The sequence below is a fragment of the Primulina tabacum genome, chromosome 15 (assembly GCF_025594145.1).
Source record: "Primulina tabacum isolate GXHZ01 chromosome 15, ASM2559414v2, whole genome shotgun sequence".
Taxonomy (NCBI): Eukaryota; Viridiplantae; Streptophyta; class Magnoliopsida; order Lamiales; family Gesneriaceae; genus Primulina; species Primulina tabacum.
In genome coordinates this window covers 31,736,994-31,761,649 of record NC_134564.1, presented here as the reverse complement: position 1 = coordinate 31,761,649, position 24,656 = coordinate 31,736,994, and the positions used below count along the sequence as shown (strand labels likewise).

The following is a 24,656-nucleotide window of genomic DNA, read 5'->3' as shown; positions in this document are numbered from 1 at the left end:
TAAAGAAATCCACATTCATTCATTGAAAACAAATACTCAACAAATTAAATATATTGATGCATATTAATTTTCTAATATTTTGAATCTTGAAGATACATGCATAAAAAATAAAATACATTGTAAAAATATTAGGTCTTTTACGATACGATCTCACAGGTTTTTTATCCATAAAAAAATAAAATACATTATAAAAATAGTATTGTGAAAAAACGTTCCAATCAAATTGAGAAACAAGGCTGAAAACTTGTCGACATATAAAAGTTTTTAGTCAAAGAAGAGGACATATATATCATACTTCTGTGATTATAGTTTGATTAAAAATATATTTATATAAATTAACTAGTAATCTCACCCGTGTTATACACATGATATTATTATATATAACTAATGATTAAAATCAATAAGTATGAATTTTGAATAATGATCACTTAAAATATAAATCAACTAAATTGATTATAAATCATAAAATAAAAAAATTAAATTTAAAATTATAGAAAAATAAAAAACCATATTGAAATTCAATGAAATATCTTAATTGACGCACATATTTAAATGTATTTTATACTTTCAAACGTAGGTAAATACATTAACATTGATAAGTATTTTTTTTATTACAAAATAATGGGTTTGAGAAGTTAAATGAAATGGTTTTGAAATTAGGCCCTTGCAATGTAATGAGTTGGCTTGGTTCCTACCCGTTTCCCACCTCCAATCCAAACATTTCAACCAAAAAATTAACCAAAATCAATGCAAAATTTTATTAAAGTTCAACTCCAATTAATTCTACATTTATTATGCCCCCCATTAAGCAAGAATTTATTAAATGGGAAATGGCATTTTAGTCAAAGCCGGCATCCCCAAACCCCATGCACTAAATATTGCTGGTCCTTTGTAAAATAGTAACCGAATTACAAGATTTGTAAATCGGTTTAAGTGATTAATATGTTTCTTTAATTGAGGTTAATCACATTTAAGTTCAGTTATTATGGCTCCTAATTTTCATGTCCTTCGACATTTAACTCAGCTTGATATTCATGACAGTACCTTGAATACTGTAAAATATGTTAATATGTGTATTTAAAACATTTATGGAATTGTATATTCACGAACTTTATCTATGCAACAAGCATGTGTATACAGATAAACCAAAAAACTAAACACTAAATATTAAAACTAAATACAACTTTTTTGACTTTCCGAGGAAAAATATGTAATCCACACGAGAGTCAAAGGATTTTTGGGAAATTTAAGGACGTGAGATTTAAAGTTTGCATGATACATTTGTATTGTCTATGCCTGCAAGCATCGTTTTTAATAAATTTTTTTCTTATTAATTAAAATCAATTTGCCGTTGATATAGATATATGTATGTATGTATATATATAGTTTTTTTTACCATTATTTTTTTATATAATTAAAGAAATAATTAAATTATTAATATAATTTTACTACTATTAATATTTATTTAGAGAGTTGAGATGTAACGAAGAATCTTATTTAGGGAAAAACGTAAACAACACTAATTTTACAGGTTTCCACATATATTCCCTGGGAAGGGGGAACGCTTGTCACCTACTCCTAATTCTACTTTCCCCTCACTTGTGAAAAACTTCAAATCTCTAATAATTCTCCAACATTTTCAACACACTCACTGCGTGTGGAAAAAAGAGATTGAATACTTTTTTTCCACTTTTCGCTGTGTTTCTTGTGATGGAGGAGAAATACAGATGCAAACTTTGTTCCAGAAGCTTCATTAATGGAAGAGCTTTAGGCGGGCACATGAAATCTCACATGATGAATCTTTATGCAGCGAGAAAGGATCCCTTTGATTCAAAGATGAAAGGGGATCATGATGGTTCTCATAATTCAAATTCCACATATTCTTCAACATCAGATGATGAAAATTATGAAGAGGATTCCTCTTTTGATGCTGTGGGTTCTGTTGTTCTTCAAGATAGAGAAAGTGAAACAGATTCATCGAAGAAGAAGTACCCCAGTCGCAGAAGATCCAAGAGGGTTGGAAGATCAAGAACTAGTGATTTTGAAAGGATGGAAATGGAGGGTTTCTTTCAAGTTAAGAAATCGAAGTGTTTTGAAGAAGAGAAGGGAAAAAATGCTAGTATTCACTGTTCTTCATACGTGGAGAATGAACCAGTGAGTTCAATTTTAGACGCAACATCAGAAGAAGATGTTGCTTATTGTTTGATCATGCTGTCCAAGGACAAGTGGGAAAGGGATCATAAACTTGAATATCGAGCTCGAATTCAGATAGAAAAAGATAAGAGAAGTGAAGATGATTTTTCAGAAGAATTTCAAAAGGTTACAAGGAGTAACAAAGTTAGAGGAAAGTATAAATGTGAAGCATGTGATAAATTGTTTAGGTCCTATCAAGCTCTTGGTGGGCACAGGGCAAGCCACAAGAAGATCGGGATGGAGACAGGGAGGAGCGAAAATTCCGGTGGTGGTTCAAAGGCCGCAGTGGTGTCTGAGGTGGCAGTCGTGCTGGAGGAGAAAGTACACGAGTGCCCTTTTTGCCCCAGAGTCTTTAAATCTGGGCAGGCACTTGGAGGCCATAAAAGAACACATTTTCTTGGAATTTCAAGAAATCATGTTGTGAAGAATACTGTTGGCCCTTTAATGACGAAGCCATATTCAAGAGTTGGCAAAAATTTGAATATAGATCTTAATCTCCCAGCCCCATTTAACGACGACGACTAGATTAGTAAAAGCGTGCATTCGATTGTTTCTGATGCAGAATTACACCCACTGAGTTAGATGGTTTTGATTAATCTTATTTTGGGTAAAATAAGAGATTGGTTTTTTAGTGGTGAAGTAGTGATCTTTAACTTCTTGGATCAGGGGCAATGTTTAGGAAAAAGAATGGTTTCTTTTCATTTTCCGGCCCCCCTCCAATATAAACTGAATTTTTTTTTTTTTTACCAAGAATTATGTTCTTGTTACCGTAACAACAAAGCAAGGATTTTCATTGATATAATCTGATTACTTGAGTTGCAAAGTGAACGCTAAATAACAATAACATGTTTTTGCCTAAATTTTGTGTTAAAGGACTGTTTGATTTGAAATTTGAGAATTAATTTATTTGCCCAAGTCAGAAAAATGGGAGGCTTATAGCAAAAAATGTTGCTTGGTTTTAGAAGTATTCGGCTGCTCATGCAGGAATAGTGAATAAAATAGTAGATAGTAAATGACTGCAACACATGCAAAGGGTAATCCTTGTTTATCAAGTGAAAATATGAGTAGGTCTTTTGTGAAATCTGTGAGACGAGTCAACACTACCGATATTCACAATAAAAAATAATACTTTTCGCATAAAAAATAATATTTTTTTTTCATGGATGACCCAAATAAGATATCCGTCTCACAAAATATGACCCATGAGACCGTCTCACACAAGTTTTTGTCAATATGAAATTAAGTTTGCATCTCTCTTTGATAATTAAAGCACGTTTAACCTTCTTGGACAAGACATATCATCTAAAAATGATTTGGAGCCAACAACAATGTGATTGTCCAAACAATAGACTGATTTCCAAATTAATTTCAAACAATTATTCAAGTCACCTCCCAAACACTCCAACTCTTAATTACCAACAAGATAACAGTGGATGAGTTTGGTCCGAGTGGCCACTTCCAGAATCAGCTCCATGCAATTTGTAGATATTTTATGAAGGTGATCAATGAGAGTTGACACGTCTAGGAAACCATGAGATAGAAAGTTGTTTTAATGGTTCATAAGAGATGGGGTGTGCAATCGGTTTGGACCGAACTGAGAGATTTTAGCCATTAAAACTTATTAAACTGAACCGATAACCGAAATAACCTATGTTTTTTTAACTCGTCATCTAATTTTATTTAATTCAAACACTCAACAAAATAAATAAAATAATAAGTTGTTGAATAATTATAATGACATGACAATAATAAAATCAGACTTTTGTTTAAAGCTCAATACTTTTTTTTAGATATAGTTAAAGCCTAATACCAAAAAAATAAAAAAATGCAAAAATTCCAGCCTAATAATAATTATATATATGAAATTTTGGTTTAACCGATTTTTTATATTCAAAATCAAAACCGAAACGATGAAACCAATTTGGCAGGTATTTAAAAAAATGATTAACCTAACTATTTGAGTACCGGAGAATTCTTATTTCCACCACAAAAATATTTGACAATTGTGTGAGATGGTCTTACGTGTCGTATTTTGTGAGACGGATATCTTACTTAGGTAATCCATGAAAAAATATTACTTTTTATTGTGAATATCGGTAATATTGACCTGTCTCTTAGATGATCCATTAGACCGTCTCACAAGAGACCTACTCTTCTATATAATATAAGTCGATAAAAAAGCTCAATTGCAAACCTTTTTTTTTTTAAAAAAAATTCCCATGATGTTTGTTCAAGATAATTAAAATATATTATCCTTTGTCACTCCTACTCTAGTAGTTTATTTTTTCATGCATCATATATCAAATTGGTTAGCCGAACCTTTCGTGCTACATAAAATATAAACAAGATAGTAAAAATATTATAAAATTTATGAGAAAAATAATATTTAATATATAAAAAATTTTACTTCTCAATATTCATATAAGTTTGTTTTATTATTTAAAGTTTAATACATTTTCTTCCTCAATGATATTTCAAATTTTCGTTATTTGATTAACTAATATTTATAGATGTTAGTTTATATTACAACATGATTTGTTTATCATTTTATTCTACTTTCATTATATCATGTGAGTCTTTCACATTTTTATAGAAGTTGACATATATGTTGATGTTCTAAAGACTGACATTTGACTATATTGTAAATTATTATTATTTATCTATCTTTATAGAAGCTATTCCTGCTAACGTAACTCTCTATTCAATATAATGATGCAATAATAAGAAAATGATAGAGTTTTGTGGAGATTTTTTTATTTAAAAAAACTAAAAACTTTAATTTCATTATACTGGGGAAGGTTGTCCGATTGGAAATTGCTATATATATATATATATATATATATATATATTGAATTAGGAGATTAATTAGTTGCGATTGAATCAGATTTGGTGATATTATATTTGTTTAAAAGAAATATTTAGATAATATGAATGAACTTTTTCTACAAAAAATCGTAATAAGTTTTTCTATTGACCAAAATTAATGTACATAAAACACCGAAAAAAATATTTTTACAACACAGGACGGACGCTGTTATAGACTAACGTTGTTCCATTTGTCCGAATCCTGAAATTCCGAACGCCGATGAATTCCAACCGGAATCTTGTCGATTCCCTCACTGCTCATATTTCTCTTTACCATTCCCAAATCCCGGAGCCAAACCAGAACCCGAACTCGAATCAACGGTCAGCTGTGCTCCGATGGTTCTCTTCTCTCTCGGTGCACCAGCGCCGCTCATTCCTGACAACCGTCGACCCCAATTTCATCAAAATCCTCCTTCAAATGCGACAGAAGATTCTATCCAGCGGCTCCGGCCGTTTCATCATTCTCCCAGACCTCCCCCAGAACGACGATTCGGCCCTGCCCACTCTCTGTTACCGGAAATCTGACGGTTTATTGCGGAGATTCTCCGAGTTCAATCACGCTGAACGCGCGATTCGTGGTTCTGTGGAGCTGTTCAGCTCGGGAGAAGGGGCGGGAAACGAGAAAATTACTGGGTTTCTTCCTATTGATGCGATGACAGTGAGTGAGGATTTGGTGACTGACGGCTGTAAGTTTTTCCAGATTATGGATGAACTCGCGGGAGGGGAGTTCTTGAGGGGTGGGGAGGAGGGGGAAATCGCGGGGGAGTGGGTGGAGCTGGGGTGGTTGAAGGGGAAGGGATATTATAGCTTGGAGGAGTTTGTTGTGAATAAAATGGAGGTTGCTCTTAGGTTGGCTTGGATGAGTTGTAACAGTGGGAAGAAACGAGGTTTGAGGTTGAAGGAAAGATTGAGTGCTGCTGGCATGGCGGCAAATTTGTTTTGGAGGAAGAAAAGGTGTGTTGATTGGTGGGAGAAGCTGGATTGTTCAGTGAAAAAGAAAGTGTTTTGTGCTTACTTGGGAAAAGCCGCAAAGTCACTGGTATTTGTCATGAAATTCTTTTTGAATCGTGTGTTTTTGTCTTGTTTCTATGATTAATGTGGTGAATAAGTGGAGCGCAGGGCGATGAAACCTGCATTGGGTAATAATATTCAGGCTACCATTTAATAGCTTTGTCGTGGAGCTAATTGGAAATAGTTTGGTGGTAGCTTGCAGCTTGCTCATTACATATTATTTTGTTTTTCATGTATTTCATATCGTTGATATAGTAGGACAACTGTTGGTTAATTAATTGTGACATGAACAAAGTTTGGTTATGCGGAAATCTGTCTTAGATGCTTGCTTTGTTTATGCATTTCATTGTCTTGTAATTTTTGGCTTTTTGGGTGCGCTGATATGTATTGTTGTAAATCTCAGGTTGTTGATGTAATAAAGGACAAAGATTGTATCTGGGATGATAAAACGTGGTGCTGTGATTATCCTGGTAAGCAGCCAATAAGATGCAATTCTGCTAGGCTGGGTAGGCGAGACTTCCCAACCTTCAAGGGCACAGATTTGGAAGTTAAACGGAACACCAACCGTGCACAAGGATCTAGAAATCAATCTCTTCTAGATTGTAAATTAAAGAGTTTGTGTATTATTCAGGTTATTTCTGCTATGTTATTAGAATCTAGGCATGGAGAATATGGCAAAGAGGGACTTTTTTTCAGCTCTTTGGACAATGTAAATAGTATTTCAGATGGTATACTAAGAAAATTGCGAGAGTTACTCATGGTTATTTCACTTGATTCCGCAAAAATTGAGTTATTGGGGGAGGAACTCACAAACTCTCCAAGAGAGAAACTTAACAAGAAACATGTCACTGGAAACCACAAGAAAAAAGGGAAGAACCGCAACAAAAAGGTAAATGGTGTTCCAAGACCTTGTCAAGATGGCTCAAAGCCAATTGAGCCTACCGAGGTTCGTATTTGTTCCCCCACAACCATTTTAGATATTCTTTTGAACATAAGTTTTGTTTTGAAAAATCTTTTCTAATTTGGTTCATGTTACAGGGTAAAGAATGTGGATTATCTTGTAGCAGCGGTAAAGATGGTAGACAGTCCAGTAAGTTTGATTTTAAAGATCGGGAAATGGATCTTACTCAAGGGAATATCTTATCTGATGATATTATGGTTGTCCTTGTCTTTTCTTTCACGTAGTTAATGACAGCCAATAAGTGATATTGAATGGTTACTAACTTATTGACTATCTCCAGGAGCCTGTTAACGGAGTAACTAACGAAAAAATAAGAAGTGCTTCTAGGAAGAATAGGAAAGAGAGAAAAAAGCTTAAAAGCTCTAGGTCCAATGGTGCAGATATTGGTGATAGTCAATCAAGAATCACTGGAGTTTCCGTGACCTCTACTAGTTCTCATTATGGGTCCTCCATGTCTAGTTATACATCTAGAGGATCAACTTTTGAGTCTTTGTCAGACAGTACTATGGTTGGGAATGACAGGCTTGATGCAAATTCAAATGCATGTAGTTCTGCAAGTACAACTATTATGTCACAAGTCAACAGTGACTATTCTGTTGGTTTAAGTGGTAAAATCGGCTCAAAGAGCCGTCGAGGCTCATCCAACCCAGGCCAAAGTGGTGCTAAAACTTCTTCAGATCGTTCTTTGAAATGTGATTTGACCTATTGCACAACACCTGGTAAGCCTGTGTTAGAGCTTGATGACTATTGGTCATTGGTGTTATTCATCATCATGGAAGTGATAAATTCTAATGAAAATTTCTTGAAGACAGGTAATATAGGAAAACAAATGAAAGGTGGCGAACCAGAAGGAAAACCTAGTGTTTTTCAGGAGCAAAGAACTTTAAGTGTACTTCGAGTTGGGGCCTTAAGTTCACCAGCATACATTTCTTACGAATGGCCTAATGTAGCCCCCATTCATCATTATGCCAATACTCATCTTCCTGCTGCCAACGACAGATTACATCTTGATGTTGGTCACAATTGGCAAAATCATTTTCACCGATCTTTTATACCAACTTTACAAGTGAGAAATTCTCCCATGGACAATGCTTATAGTGGGATTATGTCTAGACCTTTGCCAATGAGTTCAGAATGGCCCCCTTCGGTGCGTGGTGTTAATAGACTAGTTTCATCAGTTACTTGCAATTATGATTCTGAATTCATTCTACGGAGGCAGTCTACTTTTCAGCGAGGCTTTGCTGCTCAAAATGTACAGTGCGGTGCAACAACTTCTGAGGATGAAAGGACCCTTTCTGGTGAACTGATGGACTTTATTGATGTTACAAATTCACAGGAAATGGTGGAGGAGCACGATAAACACTGGATGTCTGAGGAAGAATTAGAGGCACATGCCATCTCTGCGATGGATTATAATCAGTATTTTGGTGGAGGTGTGATGTATTGGAACCCCTCGGATCATCCAGCAACCAGTTTCTCTCGTCCTCCCTCTCTTTGTTCAGATGATAGCTCTTGGGCGTGGCGGGAAGCAGATATGAACAGCGCTGTCGATGATATGGTGGCTTTCTCCTCCTCTTATAGTACGAATGGTTTGACCTCTCCATCTGCTGCTTCCTTTTGCTCCCCTTTTGATTCTTTGGGTTCAGGGGCTCTAGGTTTTGTTATACCTGGAAGTGAAATTAGTGGCAAGATGCTGCATTCTTCCTCAACAATGACTGATGCTGCAGAGGAGAGTGTGTCAGGATCTATGTCCAATATTTCGGGTGACGGAGAAGTGAAGACTGTGGATTCACTTCCTTACCCAATTTTGAGGCCAATAATCATACCAAATATGTCAAGAGACATATCAAGAGCAGATTTTAAGCGTACTTTTGATCACAAAAGCCCTTGCGTTCCTCCAAATACTCGGGAACAACCTTGGGTTAAAAGGCCTCCTTCTCCTGTAGTCCTCTGTGCTCCTCGTGCTCCTCGCCCACCTCCGCCCTCTCCTGTTGGCGATTCTGGAAAACACAGAGGTTTTCCTACCGTTCGATCTGGTAGCTCAAGCCCAAGACACTGGGGTGTCAAAGGCTGGTTCCATGATGGAGTCAATTTTGAAGAAGCTAGCGTACCCATGCATGGGAGTGAAGTAGTTTGGCCTTCTTGGAGAAACAAAAACATTTCAGCTCGTCAATTGACTCAGCCTTTGGCAGGAACACTGCTTCAGGACCACCTTATTGCAATTTCACAGCTAGCTCTTGATCAGGAACACGTGAGCATTATTCTTGTGTCATATTTTCTTCTACTGAATCTGTGAGCTTATATTCGCCATGTTTGTTGACTTTCTACTTTGTCCTTGACTCTTTAATTACTCAGCCAGATTGTACATTTCCTTTGCAACCAGCTACATCACTGAACTGTTCCACTCACGAGGCATCTCTGACACTGATTCATGACATTCTCCACAATGAGATCAACTCTTTCTGCAAGCAGGTGTAAAAAGGATAGATGAGGAACTTCTACTTATTTGAAATTTAAGTGATTGATGATTAAGTCTAATTCATCTCTCTATGATTTGAATTGAGCTGTTATTTTCAAGTTACTGACAAACTTTTTTATGTTGCGATTCGTAAGGTTGCTACAGAGAATTTAATTAGGAAGCCTTACATTAGTTGGGCTGTTAAGCGTGTTGCACGGTCTCTTCAAGTGTTGTGGCCACGCTCTAGGACTAATATTTTTGGTTCTAATGCAACTGGTTTGTCTCTGCCATCTAGTGATGTGGACCTTGTGGTTTGTCTCCCCCCTGTGCGGAATTTGGTGAGAAAGTTAATTTAGATGGTTTCTTTATGTTTTGTAACGAAAACTAAAGAAATGAGAACTAAAATGTGGTCACTTTTCAGGAACCTATTAAAGAGGCTGGGATTTTAGAAGGACGAAATGGCATCAAAGAAACTTGCCTTCAGGTAGTCCGGATTCCTCATGTAGGGATCTCACTTAATTTTTCTTCACGCCAAGTGGATAGTTGAATGGTTGAGGCAAGTAGTCTAAGAGCACTGAATCCAGTCTATTAGATGTTTATGCACACAATACCAACGTCTAGGTCCAATTTTAGTCGACTGTTCCATTTATTGTCTGTGATTTCAAACAAATTATGTCATGAACTTGAAGTGAAAAGCGGTGCCCATGGGTTAAGCATGATCTATTATACTTAGATAGTTTTAGTCACTGTAGTTACCACTTTCAAACTCATTTTCTGCATGGCACGACCTTTCTTGTTTTGCAAACTTAAGCTGTAAGTTTTCTTGGTTAAATAAATTATTATTTTAAACCGAAAAACGAAGAAAATGAGAATTAAAAAGCGGCTGCATCGGTGGACAATAATGTTGAGAAACGATAAAGAAAAGTGGAAGATTCGTAAGCTTCTAAGTCGATTTGACTCTTTGTTTGTCATATAAAATATTTGATTTTCTTTTTTTGGTACTTCCGTTAGCAAGTGAAAAGAGGAGAAAGTCCGTAATTGATCTACTCTTTTTCCTTATTATTTTTTTAAGTTGCAATCCTCTTTTTTGGTGGGCTGTGGTTGCTGTCAATTCCTTTTTTTTTTCACTAGTGGACCAATTTTTTCCTCAGTTATTCTTCCAGATACCTCATGGTTTTTGCTTTGTGTTGCACTGTTTCTTTAATAAATTGATTTTCCTCCCAATTCACCTCATATAAAAGCAAAAATAAATTTGAATATGTTTATATACTAGTGTAGTCCAGCATTTCCAACTTTGTACGAATCTACCTTTTCGAGTTTGTTGACTTGTGTTTTTACCCCTGCAGCATGCTGCTAGATATCTTGCAAACCAGGAATGGGTCAAAAGTGATTCTCTCAAGATTGTTGAAAATACTGCTGTAATTACAACTTCTTATATTGTTGGTCACGTTTATTTAGTTCTTTAAAATGTTTTTCTGTAACAACTTCTATTATTTCAGATACCTATCATCATGCTTGTGGTAGAAGTTCCTTGTGATCTGACTTCTTCTGCTATGTCAAATGCTCAAATGCCACGAGAAGCCCATTGTGCAGCTTCTGAAGAAGAAAAACTTTTTCAGACGAATACAGCTGATTCTGAGAGCTCTACTTCACTGAAGTGGTGTAGCACGAGAAATGGTATTGATTGTGGTGCCAAATCCGTTCGTCTTGACATTAGTTTCAAGTCTCCCACACACACTGGACTTCAGACAACTGGACTGGTAGTCAGTCAAATCTTTCCCTTTGAGTGGCCTTTCAACACGTTCACACAAGCTTCATAGATGACAATTGATAATCTCTTCTGATGTTGTGAGTTCTCCATCTAGGTTAAAGATCTGGCGGATCGGTTTCCTGCTGTCACACCTCTTACTTTGGTGCTGAAACAGTTCTTGGCTGATCGTAGCCTGGACCAATCTTATTCCGGTGGTTTGAGTTCATATTGCCTGGTTAGTTCTTCTCCGATAGGAGGCTGCTATCATTGTTGCTTTATTATTTATAATCTTTTGAATATTCAGTACTTTGTTGGTTTTGGAGTGGAATTAACCTGGAATCTGTTTTACTTTCTCATTCGTATCGAGGACTGTGTTTCTGTTTGACAGGTATTATTAATCACACGTTTTCTGCAGCATGAACATCATCAAGGCCGGCCTATTAATCAAGTATGCTTAGTTGCCAGTTATGCTGACTCCTCTTTCTTGCATATTATTTCTCAAGTGTGTATCAGCCTGTACTTTTTCTCGTTTACGCTGTATTGGCTTGATACTACCACATAAAAGTTTAGCATAGAGCCATAAGCTCAGCCAGAGCATGGAGGATGATCTCATCTCCATAATTAATCAAAGAATCCAACTATTGAATATTATGAAAATTGTGTGTTGTACTTATATCCTTTGAACTTGAAGGTAAAACTTAAAAGTGAAAACGGTTCTTTCCAGTGCTGGCAGCAAGATCTTTCATGATGTATTTGTTGAAATGTGAGATTAAATGGCACATTACATATAAAAAAAATATTTTTTATTATGCAATTCTCAGTTTCTTGGAAAGATATTTAATTTCTTTACTCCGAGTGTATGCTCACTACAGCCCACGTAGCAATTAGAAAAGGAGAAATGAGAAATAGAAGAAGGCGTTTTATTATTCAGTTAAAAAAATAGAAGCATCTCATATCTCTGATTTTCACTTAGCTAATACTTCTATAACGATTTTGGATCTTAATTTTTAAGACCAAAAAGTCAGGCGGAAAAAGGGGGGGAGCATAATTTCATTCCCAAGCAAAAAGGAGTCTGAATGTGAGGTTTTTTGGCAGCCATGTTATTTTCCCATGTATTTAGGCATTTTTTGGGGATGTTGGGCTCAGTGTTACTTCTGTTCTTGGATTGTCGTGTGCTTTATGGGTTATTTTGATGTCTACTTCACATCGCCAAGCTATCTTTTCTTTTCTCCCCCATGCTTTGACAATGTTACATATGGTCTAACAAAAGTATGCGCATATAGTTGTGTCATGTGACATTATCATCTTATTTTCTCTATGATATTATCCATGTCTACTGTCTTACTAGCTCTCGTCTTGTCATTCTTTAGGGTTAACAGAAACCATGGTTCAAGTTTGAGCTAGTTTAAATCTTACCTTACTGTTTAATGGATGTATTTGGCTCCTGCTTTGTTTCATGTTATTTAACATGTTGTCTGTAGAATTATGGAAGCCTTCTGATGGATTTTCTCTACTTCTTTGGGTAAGTAAAACCTTCTCAGAAAGTAACATAATTAACAATTTTGCATTATATCATGTTTCCATAGACCAACCAGCTAGCATGCTTTTATGTTCCTTCACGTTTTCCGTAGTTTTCAGTATCCCCTAATTTCCTATAATGAAAATGCCTTGCCTTGGCTATGATTTGAACCTCTTTGCTTCAGGAATGTGTTTGACCCACGTCAAATGTGTGTTTCAGTACGAGGAAGTGGGGTATATTTAAACAGGGAACGTGGGTGCAGGTGAAGCCAAAGTTTGGTTGATTTTCTGTAATGAAATTAACGGTTTTATTTTCTTTTTATAATTTATTATCTACATTTGCAGCATCGATCCACTTTACATTGATGATCCTCTTCTTCTAACCGATAATGTCGGGCGGAATTGCTTCCGCATACATCAGTGTATCAAGGTCAGCCTTTATTCTTAATTTGTGTATTCCTACTGGCTTGATATTTTTACATTTGAAGAAAAAATATCACTGAGTTTTCCTTCCAACAAGGGGATTTCTTTACTTCTTGTCAAATATAAAATTAGAGAACATATAGCACCTATTCAACCTAAGACCTCTTCGTCATTTCCAGCTTTTATCGATCTTTAATTATCAATTACTTTCGGTTAATGTCAAGGTGAATCTCTGAACACTTAGGTGTGTCCAGAATTTAATTTTTGCTTCTACTTTTTTTTGCTCTGCGTGTAGTGTCTGATGAATATCGAAATGGATTAGGGACAGGTTTTTATTTTTTCTGACACATTTTTGTGCTTAGGCGGGAAGTTTGCTTGAAACCATCGATAAATAAAACGAAAATGAACCTGAGAGCGAGATAGAAGGATTGAATCAAAATCTCTTGAAAACATTATAAAGAACACTAAATCAAATCTAATTCCTAAAATATGGGAAAACGTTCCTATCTAGATTCAGAAGAGCAAGAATACCTGCTCGAGGTTGTTTACTATCAAAAAAAAAGAATACCTGCTCGAGGAACTAATTCTTCCACAAAATACATCCGATGATGTGCTGAGTTAGATAGGGTGTCAGCATCATTACCTTGTTCTTTTAACATTTGAGTACTTATATCCAAATATAATTGCTTTATGCAGGCATTTGCGGATGCTTATACAATGCTTGAGAATGAGCTCGCATGTCTTCCTAGAAATGATGACTCAAATGCCAAACTTATATTGAAACTACTTCCGAAGATCATTCCGAGCATCGGAAATTTGGCCGGTTCCTGATAGCTGTGGAATCACCCTGAGCAAAATATTTTCAGAAGCCTTCGAATTCTTGTTCATCTCCAACCAATCCACCCTGACAGCCTTCGCCATTGATCACCAACCATTTTAGTCACCCGAACTTCCGGATATTCTGAAATTGGAATATTAATCCCCGAAGTTTCATATCCAGAACAATCATCTCTAGAAGATGGAACAACTCTCTGACTCACAGTGCCCCATGAGGGGATGCTTCCGGTTCCAGCTGGTGAAATACAGTTTCCTTCCATTAAGAGGTTCGAGCTGGCATGTTTCTTTCTTCTTCTTCTTATTTTTTTATGTTAGTGAATGATAATATTAGCTGGTGATTCTATTTGACAAGCAATTCTTAAGATTTTTTAGATATTAATTGGCATTTTTATCTTTAATTAACTCGTAGATGAAACACGTTCGCAACCACAACAATGCTGGATAAAAGTAAGGGATCACCTTTTGCACAAGGCAACTAACATAGAATTTGCCTTTCTGCCTTCCTGTTAATATTCATCTTCTTGTTGCTTATAGAACTTAGTCCGACCTTTGAGTGCTGAAGTCGAAACGTGTAAATATCTTTTCATAAACTTTCATTTCGGGATAGAATCATACGCAATCAATACTATGTTAGTTATCTGAATTTATTGCAATCATTTGCTGTATCCATTTTATATGTAGCATCTTGTTATGTTTTTTGTTTCAGATTTTCTCGATCCTCTGGAAAAGTTTGTCAGTCAATGTTTGCTCCTGCTTTTTTGTGGTCGTGCAACGGTGACATAGGTATTTGACTATTTGTTGAGGTGGATGATTCATTCGATTGCCCTAATTTCCTGTCAGTTGTTCTTCCACTGTAAGGGACTGGATATGAATCCGTCGTAGTCATTTCGGGTAATAAAACTAGCCCGTTGTGAAGGGAATGAGCTATCTGAAGCTTATGACCATTCTGACTTGAAACAAGCCCGCATTGTCAGAGACTAGCTTTAAGAGCAGCAAGACAGGAAGGCAAAGATGGTCGCTGCTACTTTCCTTTTTTTCCTCCTTTTTTCTGAAACGGAAGTTTCATCCTGGTACCAGCTCTCTATGTACACATGTTTTTAGCCGAAGCTTCCTAGGTTGACTCGGCATGACTATCTCAAAGTCAACTGCATTCCTTCCCGGGATCGCTCCTTCGGTAAATAGTGGACTTAATGATAAACATCACCTATGATTTGATACACAGATTTTAAGTTGAAAGGGTGTGAATAATCCTAGACTTGAACATGAAGTTATTTGTTTTATATAAATTTTTTCTTCACTACTTTTAAATTATTTAGTTAAATAATACTTTCTTTTAGGAATATAAATAATTAAATATATACGGCTGTATCCGTCAGCTTTATTGAAGGTGTGGGACCCTGAAATAGTCGAATAAAGTATTCTTCTTCCATAACATATTAAATGTTTTTGTTTTCAACTTGTTTCTTTTCATTTTAAAATTCGGAGTTGATTTTAGTCACCGCGGTATTGTGTGATATCATGATTGGTATACTCAAATAGAATATGTTACAAATGAAATCAAATTTAAAATGAAATAAGTATATAAATTCTATTATAAGATTTCTTATCATAAAAGAAATATTTGGATTGGTAACATAAATGAAATTTCAATTGTCCCTTATTTTAATATATTGTGTGAGATGGTCTCACGGGTCGTATTTTGTGAGACGGATATCTTATTTGGGTCATCCATGAAAAAATATTACATTTTATTGCGAATATCGGTAGGGTTGACCCGTCTCACAGATAAAAATTCGTGAGACCGTCTCACAAAAGGCCTATTCAATTAAGTTTAGTAAAAAACAAAGATAAATGTATAATTTTGCATAGTGCCACGTCAACTTATTAATCCAACTATAGTCATTTGACAAAAAATTGTGTGAGACGGTCTCATGGATCGTATTTTGTGAGATATATATTTTATTTGGATCATCCATGAAAAATATTACTTTTTATGCTAAAAGTATTATTTTTTATTGTGAATATCGATAGGATTGACCCGTTTCACATATAAGTATGACTGTCTTACAAGAGAACTACTCTAGCCATTTTTTTATTCGTTACCATGTTTTAACTAGGGTTAGAGAACAAAGGAAAAATCTGTACACGTTTCAATAGGGGGTGGGAAGAAATACCGAAATACCGAAAAATCGTACCGAAAAAATATCGAACTTACCGAAAAAATCGGTATACCGAACATATGATACCGTATCGAAATTTTCGGTATCGGTATGAAATTTTTTTTTTTTCGGTATTTCGGTATATACCGAAATACCGAATTTTTTTTTTATTATTATTATTTTTTAAATGTAAGTTCGGTATACCGAAAAAATGTCGGTATACCGAAATTTTTTCGGTATACCGAAATTTTTTCGGTATACCGACAAAATTTTCGGTGTCGGTACGGTACCGGTATGAAATTTTTCCATACCGAAAATTCGGTATATCGAATCTTCGGTATCGGTATCGGCATGAAAAAATTCCATACCGATATTTTCGATACGCTATACGGTACCGTAGTTCGGTACGATATACCGTACCGTACCCACCCCACGTTTGAATTGTTGCCACCTTCCAGCCCAATGGGAGAATCCCAGGAGATTCCTAGGAATCATCCTCTTACATATTCTCGTTCCCTATTTGAAGAATTGTTATTATATTCTATTAAAAGTATTTCTTACAAGTTTCCATTTTCAATTAAAATATCCCAATTTTGATCCTTTTTAAAATTCCAATTTTGATCCTTATTTTCATATTCATCTTTTTACGTGTAATAAAAAACAAATTCAAAATAACCACAAGATAATTCAATCAAAATTGATTTGCTAGAGCATACATTTCATTTGAAGAATTAAGACCTCTAGTTTCTTTATGTTGTTATTAAATCTTTGATGAGAATCCGAGTTGATTGAATATATAAACATATTAAGATTGAAACTTGAACCCAACTCAACCCCAAAAGCTAGCTCAAGGGGGAGGTATTTTATCCAACCGATGTGGGACAACTAACACACCTCACTCACGTCCAGGAATGAGCATCTGGAGCGTGAAGTTTACAAATGACCCAACTACTATGGGCAATCCAACACATAACGATGGAACATGAGCTCTGATATCATGTTAAAATTGGAACTTGGACCTAATTCAACCCCAAAAGCTAACTCAAAGGGGAAGGATTGTCCAAAACCATATATATAACTCTCAGGTATTTTATCCACTCGATGTAGGACAACTAACAAAGCACGAAACCAAAATGTTACTCGTTGAGTTTGTTTGATGCAGTTTATTTCGCAACGATAAACTTTGTTGGTTTATCAGGTGTGTATAATTAATTAATTTTGATTTAGACGTCACTTTAAGCCACCCCACCAAATTCGACATTAATTATTATAGGAAAAGTCATTAATTGGCTAGGTCGCAGGTGTGACTTGAAGAAGCGAATATGCTGAGGAATTCACTCTTCTCCACGCTGTTTTTATACCTTTTCTCTACCCGCTACTCTCATCACGCCAAGCATATGCTCCCCAAATATTCTCTCTTTTCCCAATAATAAAACCGACCACTTCCCAGTTTCCGATTTCCCTCCATAAATCTATCGCGTCAAATCTGCTTTTTTCCCGTTTCACGGGGAATATGAAATTCGGGAAGAGATTGAAGCAGCAAATCGAACAGTCTCTTCCGGGATGGCGGGACTATTTCCTGTCCTACAAGGATTTGAAGAAACTGGTGAGGTTGATCTCCTCGGCGTCGCCGCCGTTGGAGTGTGGGAAGGCGGAGGCTGAGTTTGTGTGCTTGTTGAACGACGAGATTGACAAGTTCAATTCGTTCTTCATGGAGCAAGAGGAGGATTTCATTATTCACCATAAGGTTGGTGTTAATTCCGATCCATTTTCTGTTTGATGCATAGCGATGCAAGTGCTTGAGATAAATTTGAAAAATTCATCGATCGATATTGATGGTTATGCTCTATTTTAGTTTCAAACTCCTTAGATCCACTGTGTTTTTCTCCTGCTGAATTCCCAGTTTCAGTCATTGTAATTAATTCGTTTCAAGCGCAGCAATTTCATTTTCGTGTGTGGCATTTTTTTGCGTCGATATTTTAGTATGTTCACTTTTTCACAGCGTGCATGAAAATGGGTCTTCGACTAGGAAGATGAGTACAATATTTATAATCAGACGCATATTGTGTGTTCCAATGTGTTGGATATTCACCTTATCAAGAGTATATTCCCCAATTTCGCTTCGGTTGAACCAGCTACTTTATTGGCTACAATAACATGAGTGGAGCACTACCGGTTTGACGTAAATACGATAAAAGGGTGTCGGTATTTCGAAATTCTTTTGACAATCATGTGGTGTATGTTTGTTTGTTTGTGTTTTTCTTTTTTGAAAAGTTTTTGAACAAATCATTAGAGCTCTGTGTAATAGCGTCGTTGTAACTCAAACCCAATGGGATATTATATTGCGGCTTTGACTATGCTACTTCAGTGTGTAACATAAGCTTTTGGATGCCCAAAATAAATGGGAGTCCCCCATGAATTTATGTGGGGTCGAGGGGATCCAAGAGAAAATTCGATTCTGGCCTTACCCGAAGGTCATAATCCTTAGCCCATGTGTGATCACGTTGGATCTAGCATGTGGGTTAGACGATGAGTATTGATTGCGTAATGCGATCGAATTTACCTAAACGAAAAAAGCATAGAGCTGCCAAATATGGCTCGACATATTTCAAGTAGCTTGCTAATATTATAATGATATACCCAATATTGTTCTATGGATACGAGGCTTGGCCTTTTGTGGTTAAATTTGTAGTTTTGTTCCTGACACTGTTAGCAAGTTGGTTAGTGGTGAAGCAGGATGGTTCAGAATTAATTAATGAAAAGTGGTTATTCTAAAATGATGCAGGAATTGCAGCAGAGAATAGAGAAAGTGATGGAAAATGGGATTGAAAAGGATTACAAGGAGGAGTTGGCAAAGATCAGAAAAGACATTGTTAATTTCCATGGTGAAATGGTCCTCTTAATGAATTACAGCAACATTAATTACACAGGTACAAGTTTTACTATTTTTAAATATATGTATGTCTTTGTTAATTTATATTTGAATAAAAGTTTTTAATGAAACGCAAATTAAAAATACTGAAATCACTATATATGTAAACCTCAGGATTGGCTAAGATACTCAAGAAATATGACAAGAGAACAGGTGGAGTACTGCGTTTGCCTTTCATCCAAAAAGTACTGGAACAGCCCTTTTTCACCACGGATTTAATCTCAAAGCTAATCAAAGAGTGTGAAAACACCTTAGACTCCGTGTTCCCGCCATCGGTATCGGATGCCGGAACACTCCGTGGAGAAAAGGAAGCTTTAGCCTTGGCCGGTGAAGGAATATTCCAGAACACCGTGGCGGCACTTCTCACCATGCAGGAGATGAGAAGGGGGAGCTCTACTCATAGCCATTTCTCATTGCCGCCGCTGAAATTTCCTGATTCCGACATACTCCACACCTTGCAGATTCTTCCACCTATACAAATCCCTTGATGATATTTTTAGGACAACTTACTCTCTTTTTATAAATATCTAACTATATATATATATATATATATATATATTAGGGTTAATGTTTTTGGTTTCATATTTGTTGCAATTTGCAGTGTGATATGTAACAATGGGAACTAATATGCGCGTATGGATTGTTTTCTTCCACGGTTGAAATAATATTAATAATTTTTGTATGTCCTATATTTTTCCAATACACACTACAAGAGAAACGCTAAACGACAACGAATAAAAACCGTTGTCGTACTATCATATTGCGACGGTTTTTTTAAAAAATCGTCAAAAATCGTCGCTAATTAACGACGGTTTATAATATGGTTTCCGTCGCTAATATAGTCAAAAACCATCGCTAAAATGAGATCAGAAAGTCCATTCATAAGCCAAGATAGTAAAACATCATTACACCCATTCAACATTCAAAGATAAACACAAAGCTTTAAGGGCTATCAGTCCGTCGCATGTGTTTGGTCGCAAGTGTTTGATAGAAATGAACGCAGAAAAAATTGTAACATGAAACAAATTTGTAATGCCAAAGCTCTTCGTCAGTAGGATGAATCATCCACACGCACAGCAGCAAGACAATCCAAGAAGATCGATACACACATTAGTCAAACCAAGATATACCGCGTCTGATAGCCATCAGCTCCGCACCTGCCACAGTACCTGGATTTCTGATACAAGTCAAGCACCACACACACGTTCCTGATCATCACATATCACTACCCCACGCTATATCTATTGCTGTTAGAATAAAAACCCGAATCAATATTCAATCTGAAGTGATTTGGAAGAATGTTCCGATAGCTGCATCATATCAGAACTAGCAATAGAGCACTCCAAACTTGTTTTTTCGAATATTTCTTTTAAAAAAAAACATAAGCCCAATCCACTTGAATTTTATGATTCTTTCCTGAAGAGTCATGTATAATTTTACAAATCTCATTCCAAATCGCCCAATAAAGGATAGCAAACAATTCAAACTCTTATCTCTTAACATTCTTCAGTGGAAATAAAGCACAATAAAAAAAGAGCTTCACGAAGCAAATTAATACAGACCAACATGAGGTGTTTTTCCAAACTTTTCTAACCACCGGGCAAAACAAGAGGCAATGGCTGGTAGAAGCTGAATACACCGACGAACATTTAAGCAATCTTCCCGAGTTGCTCGGAAAAGATTAAGTTATCGTCTGCAAAAAAAAAGACAAGAAACAACTGTGTTGGGTGCAATATTGTCCCTGTTTGGTAGAATGATCGAACCGTGGTTGAGCTGCTATGCAGTTTAAAAGATTTGAGTTGCAACATTAACACCGACTGTAGTTTTTGGTAAAGCGGTAAGCACTCGATCCCTACCATTGGTATCAGAGTCAAGGTCACGAGTTCGATTTTCATTGATTGCAATGAGTGCAATTATTGGGAGGGAGATTGTTGAGTGCAATAATTGTCCTGCTCTGCTTGGTAGAGCGATCGAACCGTGATGCTTGAACTGCTATGCAATTTAAAGATTTGAGTTGCACCATTACCGACTCGCTATAGTTTTTGATAAAATAGTAAGCATTCGGTCCTACAAACTCACAAAAATTCACCAATTCAACTTCTTTGAATAGCCTTCGTTCCAATGCTTTAGTGAAAATATATGAAAACCCATGAGCACACAGAACGAACAAAATTATTTTTTGTCAGAGTAGGAAAAAAAAATATTAATAAATTAACCCAATCATTCAACATGTATTCTCTAATAATAGCAAAGTCAACGATCATGTGCATGTAGACTAGCGATTTGATCGCTACTAAATTGGTGAGATGATTGGTTTTTCTATTTTTTGTTTTTTTTTAAATAAAAAAACCCTTACCTCATCAAATTATGCACCTCATGTTAAGATAATTAATTAACAAAGTTTTTAATTCCACAATATATTTTCATTTATAAATAAAAACAAACAACTTTCATTTATCTTCAACACTCGTTTCCACGACATATTTTAATCTCTGCAAAAATTTGTTTGAGACGATCTCACGAATCGTATTTTGTGAGACGGATCTCTTATTTGGATCATCCATGAAAAAATATTACTTTTTATACTAAAAGTATTACTTTGTATTATGAATATCGATAGGGTTGATCTTTTTTCTCACATAAGATTCGTGAGACGTCTCACAAGAGACCTACTGAAATTTAAAATATCTATTAGTTAATATCTATACTATTTTATTCAGTTTGAGGCACTTAAAATAACTAACTTTGGTGTCATGATCTGTTTTACTAATTATATATATTAATAAAATGTTAAATTTTTATTGTAAGTTATATGTTGTTCACGTGGATGGAGTCATTGTTTCTTGAAGTTTAGGTTATAGGTTCAACTCTCCTTGAGGTTATTCTTTTATTTTTCAATTTATTTTTTAATTTATATATATCAAAATTACAGTGTAGTTTCTCACTATTTCTTATAATTATATTTTGATCTCTATTTAAATATAAATCAAATAAATTATAAAAAAAATATTATATAACTACGCGTGGGTCGGTGCACTAGTTTCATATGGTATATGAGGCGATGCTAGTTTAATTAAGGTTTAATTAAAGAAGCCGAGGAACTTTGAGCTTCGATCGTCCTCTTCCGTTTCTCAATTTCGCTCCATCATAAGAAAATATTCGATTCTGATCCTCAGGAATTCTCCATCGAAGGTGCTTTTATGATTACGAGGTTAGCATCTCTTCTCGTCACAATCTGAATCTCATAGCTTTCTGTTCGGTATGCCGGGGAATTTCGATTTCGATTAGTAATGGTAAACCTTTGATTAATCCATCTATTCAAACTTCAAAATCAATCAGGTTAATACTCAAGGTTTCGAATCAGTGAGTAATTTTAATTTGTGTATCTCCTCTCCTCTCCGCTACCGGAAAGATTGAATTACCTTTACTTTTTTATGCGCTGAAGATTCTTTATTTGCTACTGCTGAAGTATATATCACTGTGATAACTTTCGGGGGAAGGGTAAATAGGTTTTGGCAGATAAATACTGATGTGAATGTGCAGCTGAAATAGCTAGGATCAAATGGGATGAAACATTTCTATTTATGTGCTACAGAAGGTGGGGAATGTGCTCTTTGAGTTATTTATGGGCTATTGTTATCATAAGCATGTAAATACGTGGACTGTACTAGATGGAGTTGTAAACTAACTGTCGAATCAATTTTTAAATGTTTTTATTAGAGATTGAGTTTGCTTTGAACTGGAATGCCCAAAAGTTTTATGTGGCGCTTTCCTTAACATAAGCTTGCTTTTGACTTTGAAGAACTAGGACCTATCTATTTTCAGAAAGTTTTTGGATTCTGCTGTTCTGTAACCATAATCACCCACCTCGACAATTTAGTAAAAATGATGCGTGGTGTTTGTATTGAGGTTTCAGGTAATCTGAAAGCTTAATCGGATATTTTTACAATTAATCTTCAGTTCAAGAACCGAAGACATAATTGACCCAGCCTTTATCTAGTGTTCCAATATTTACTCTCTCGTTTTCTTACAAAGTCATGGAAATTTCAAAATCAGCAATATAGGATTAATTTTCCTTGTATTAGTAGGAAATGCTGCGCTATTGTTCATGCAAATATGTCTCCATGGGAACCTGCTCCTACAACGTGTGCCCTGAAAATGAAGTAAAATTACTGAACTTTGAGACCGTAAATTCTGCTGGTGATCCAGCAGATGCTTCAATAACTAAAAATGAACACCTTCTAGATACAAACAATCAGCCACGCATGCAGCTCCAGTACCTTAGATGGCCTTTATAGTTTCTTGGACAAACTGTTCTTTTAGTCACAGGCATGGTTCCCAACATAGCTAGCCATCTTTCATTAACATGAGTAGACTGTATTTTCAATCTTGGCTCCTCCCTCTTTCTTCTCATGGCGGATACTACTTCCCGGTCCAAGGATAATACGCAAGGTTGCATCAGCAAACCTCCCTCGAGTCATTAGTTCTGGAACACGGTTGCAAATGTTACCGGGTATGGTGTCGCCTTAGCAATAGTTTTCGATTTTCAAAAGGGATTTCTTCAGCCTCAACTGCCCTTCATTTCATTTGCGATCCTATTAGGTCATTACTTTCTGCTTTTATTTCTGCAAATGCTTACTGAGTTGTTAACATGGCACCGGCAATCATCCGTATGGTTAGTGACACCGGTTGTTTACAAGTCATATCGTTTGTTGCAGCTGATGAGAACGCTGAAGCTTGGTGCTGAACTCAATACCATTCGGGGATTGGTATGTTGTTGGGTGTTGGTTCTTGGCATACAGCTCATGATGGTGCATGATCAACAGTGATGTCCATTTCAAGTACAAAAGTTTGTAGGAGCAAAAACCATAATTTATATTTTTCAAACAGCATACCGAAAAGCAGGATGCATTTGTCAAATAGAGTAGTATGACAAAACTTCCTGCCAAGATTGGCTTATCGTTACAACTGGTCTTTGTATCGGTTAGATACAATATATATGTGTATATACATGTACTTCCAAGTTGGTGTTGAGAAAATGATAGAAATGCTCATTATGCTTAGCATCGCTGTCAAGCCAGGCTTATGCGTAACAAGTACATTGTTGATGTATTTTAATTTACTATGTTAATCTTCTGTCCTATTATCAGATGATACGTTGCAAGTATTTAGTTATTGGAACGGAGTTGTCATGTTTGATGCATAATTAAACATTCAATCAGTATGTAATAAAAAAACACATTATCATATAAAAGTCTGAGAATTCGCAATTTGCTTAGTTGTAAGCAACAAATTGATGAAAGTAATATGTTTAAGCTGTAAGACGAGTCGAACTAGTTCACCAGCTTCACAAGCTAACTCGACTTGAGCATGGAATAGCTATTCAAGAACTGAAGATATTGGAATTAATTAAAACTGTGTAAATTAAAATGTGAATGGATCTACAATTAAAATACATGACCTATTTACAAATATTAGATATGTCTTTTTATCTTTAGAAAATTTAAAACTTGTCTTGTTTCTGGCTTTCTGCTCATACGATATTTCCT

At 35.7% G+C, this 24,656-nt stretch overlaps 3 protein-coding genes across 4 annotated transcripts; all 3 read left to right on the top strand.

Moving 5' to 3' along the window:
* The first annotated feature begins 1,542 nt into the window (after positions 1-1,542).
* LOC142527153 (zinc finger protein ZAT9-like) lies at positions 1,543-2,973 on the top strand. Its single transcript, XM_075631878.1, has one exon. The coding sequence runs from the start codon at positions 1,711-1,713 to the stop codon at positions 2,716-2,718; it is 1,008 nt and encodes a 335-aa protein (XP_075487993.1). The 5' UTR covers positions 1,543-1,710; the 3' UTR covers positions 2,719-2,973.
* A 2,232-nt stretch (positions 2,974-5,205) lies between these two features.
* On the top strand, positions 5,206-15,170 carry LOC142527348 (uncharacterized). Of its 2 annotated transcripts, XM_075632121.1 has the most exons (18): positions 5,206-6,097; positions 6,473-7,015; positions 7,108-7,227; positions 7,311-7,749; positions 7,843-9,281; positions 9,386-9,502; positions 9,644-9,826; positions 9,910-9,972; positions 10,835-10,906; positions 10,988-11,248; positions 11,354-11,473; positions 11,627-11,686; positions 12,720-12,760; positions 12,942-13,019; positions 13,102-13,186; positions 13,876-14,282; positions 14,426-14,463; positions 14,723-15,170. In XM_075632121.1, the coding sequence occupies exons 1-16, from the start codon at positions 5,279-5,281 to the stop codon at positions 14,008-14,010; spliced, it is 4,575 nt and encodes a 1,524-aa protein (XP_075488236.1). In that variant the 5' UTR covers positions 5,206-5,278; the 3' UTR covers positions 14,011-14,282; positions 14,426-14,463; positions 14,723-15,170. The 2 variants fall into 2 exon arrangements, with proteins under 2 accessions (XP_075488236.1, XP_075488235.1); XM_075632120.1 differs by lacking the exon at positions 14,426-14,463.
* Positions 15,171-17,479: 2,309 nt separating this feature from the next.
* LOC142526766 (SPX domain-containing protein 3-like) lies at positions 17,480-19,789 on the top strand. The gene is made up of 3 exons (XM_075631340.1): positions 17,480-17,922; positions 18,961-19,105; positions 19,222-19,789. The coding sequence occupies exons 1-3, from the start codon at positions 17,689-17,691 to the stop codon at positions 19,593-19,595; spliced, it is 753 nt and encodes a 250-aa protein (XP_075487455.1). The 5' UTR covers positions 17,480-17,688; the 3' UTR covers positions 19,596-19,789.
* The last annotated feature ends 4,867 nt before the right edge of the window (positions 19,790-24,656 follow it).

Excerpts from the sequence above, each read along its gene's own strand:
- LOC142527348 (XM_075632120.1), top strand. The coding sequence starts at position 5,279 with ATGAATTCCAACCGGAATCTTGTCGATTCCCTCACTGCTCATATTTCT. Across the intron at positions 9,973-10,834 it reads TCAAAGAAACTTGCCTTCAG|CATGCTGCTAGATATCTTGC; the intron begins GTAGTCCGGATT and ends TTACCCCTGCAG. Across the intron at positions 12,761-12,941 it reads GATTTTCTCTACTTCTTTGG|GAATGTGTTTGACCCACGTC; the intron begins GTAAGTAAAACC and ends TCTTTGCTTCAG.
- LOC142527153 (XM_075631878.1), top strand. The coding sequence starts at position 1,711 with ATGGAGGAGAAATACAGATGCAAACTTTGTTCCAGAAGCTTCATTAAT.
- LOC142526766 (XM_075631340.1), top strand. The coding sequence starts at position 17,689 with ATGAAATTCGGGAAGAGATTGAAGCAGCAAATCGAACAGTCTCTTCCG. Across the intron at positions 17,923-18,960 it reads ATTTCATTATTCACCATAAG|GAATTGCAGCAGAGAATAGA; the intron begins GTTGGTGTTAAT and ends AAAATGATGCAG. Across the intron at positions 19,106-19,221 it reads CAGCAACATTAATTACACAG|GATTGGCTAAGATACTCAAG; the intron begins GTACAAGTTTTA and ends TGTAAACCTCAG.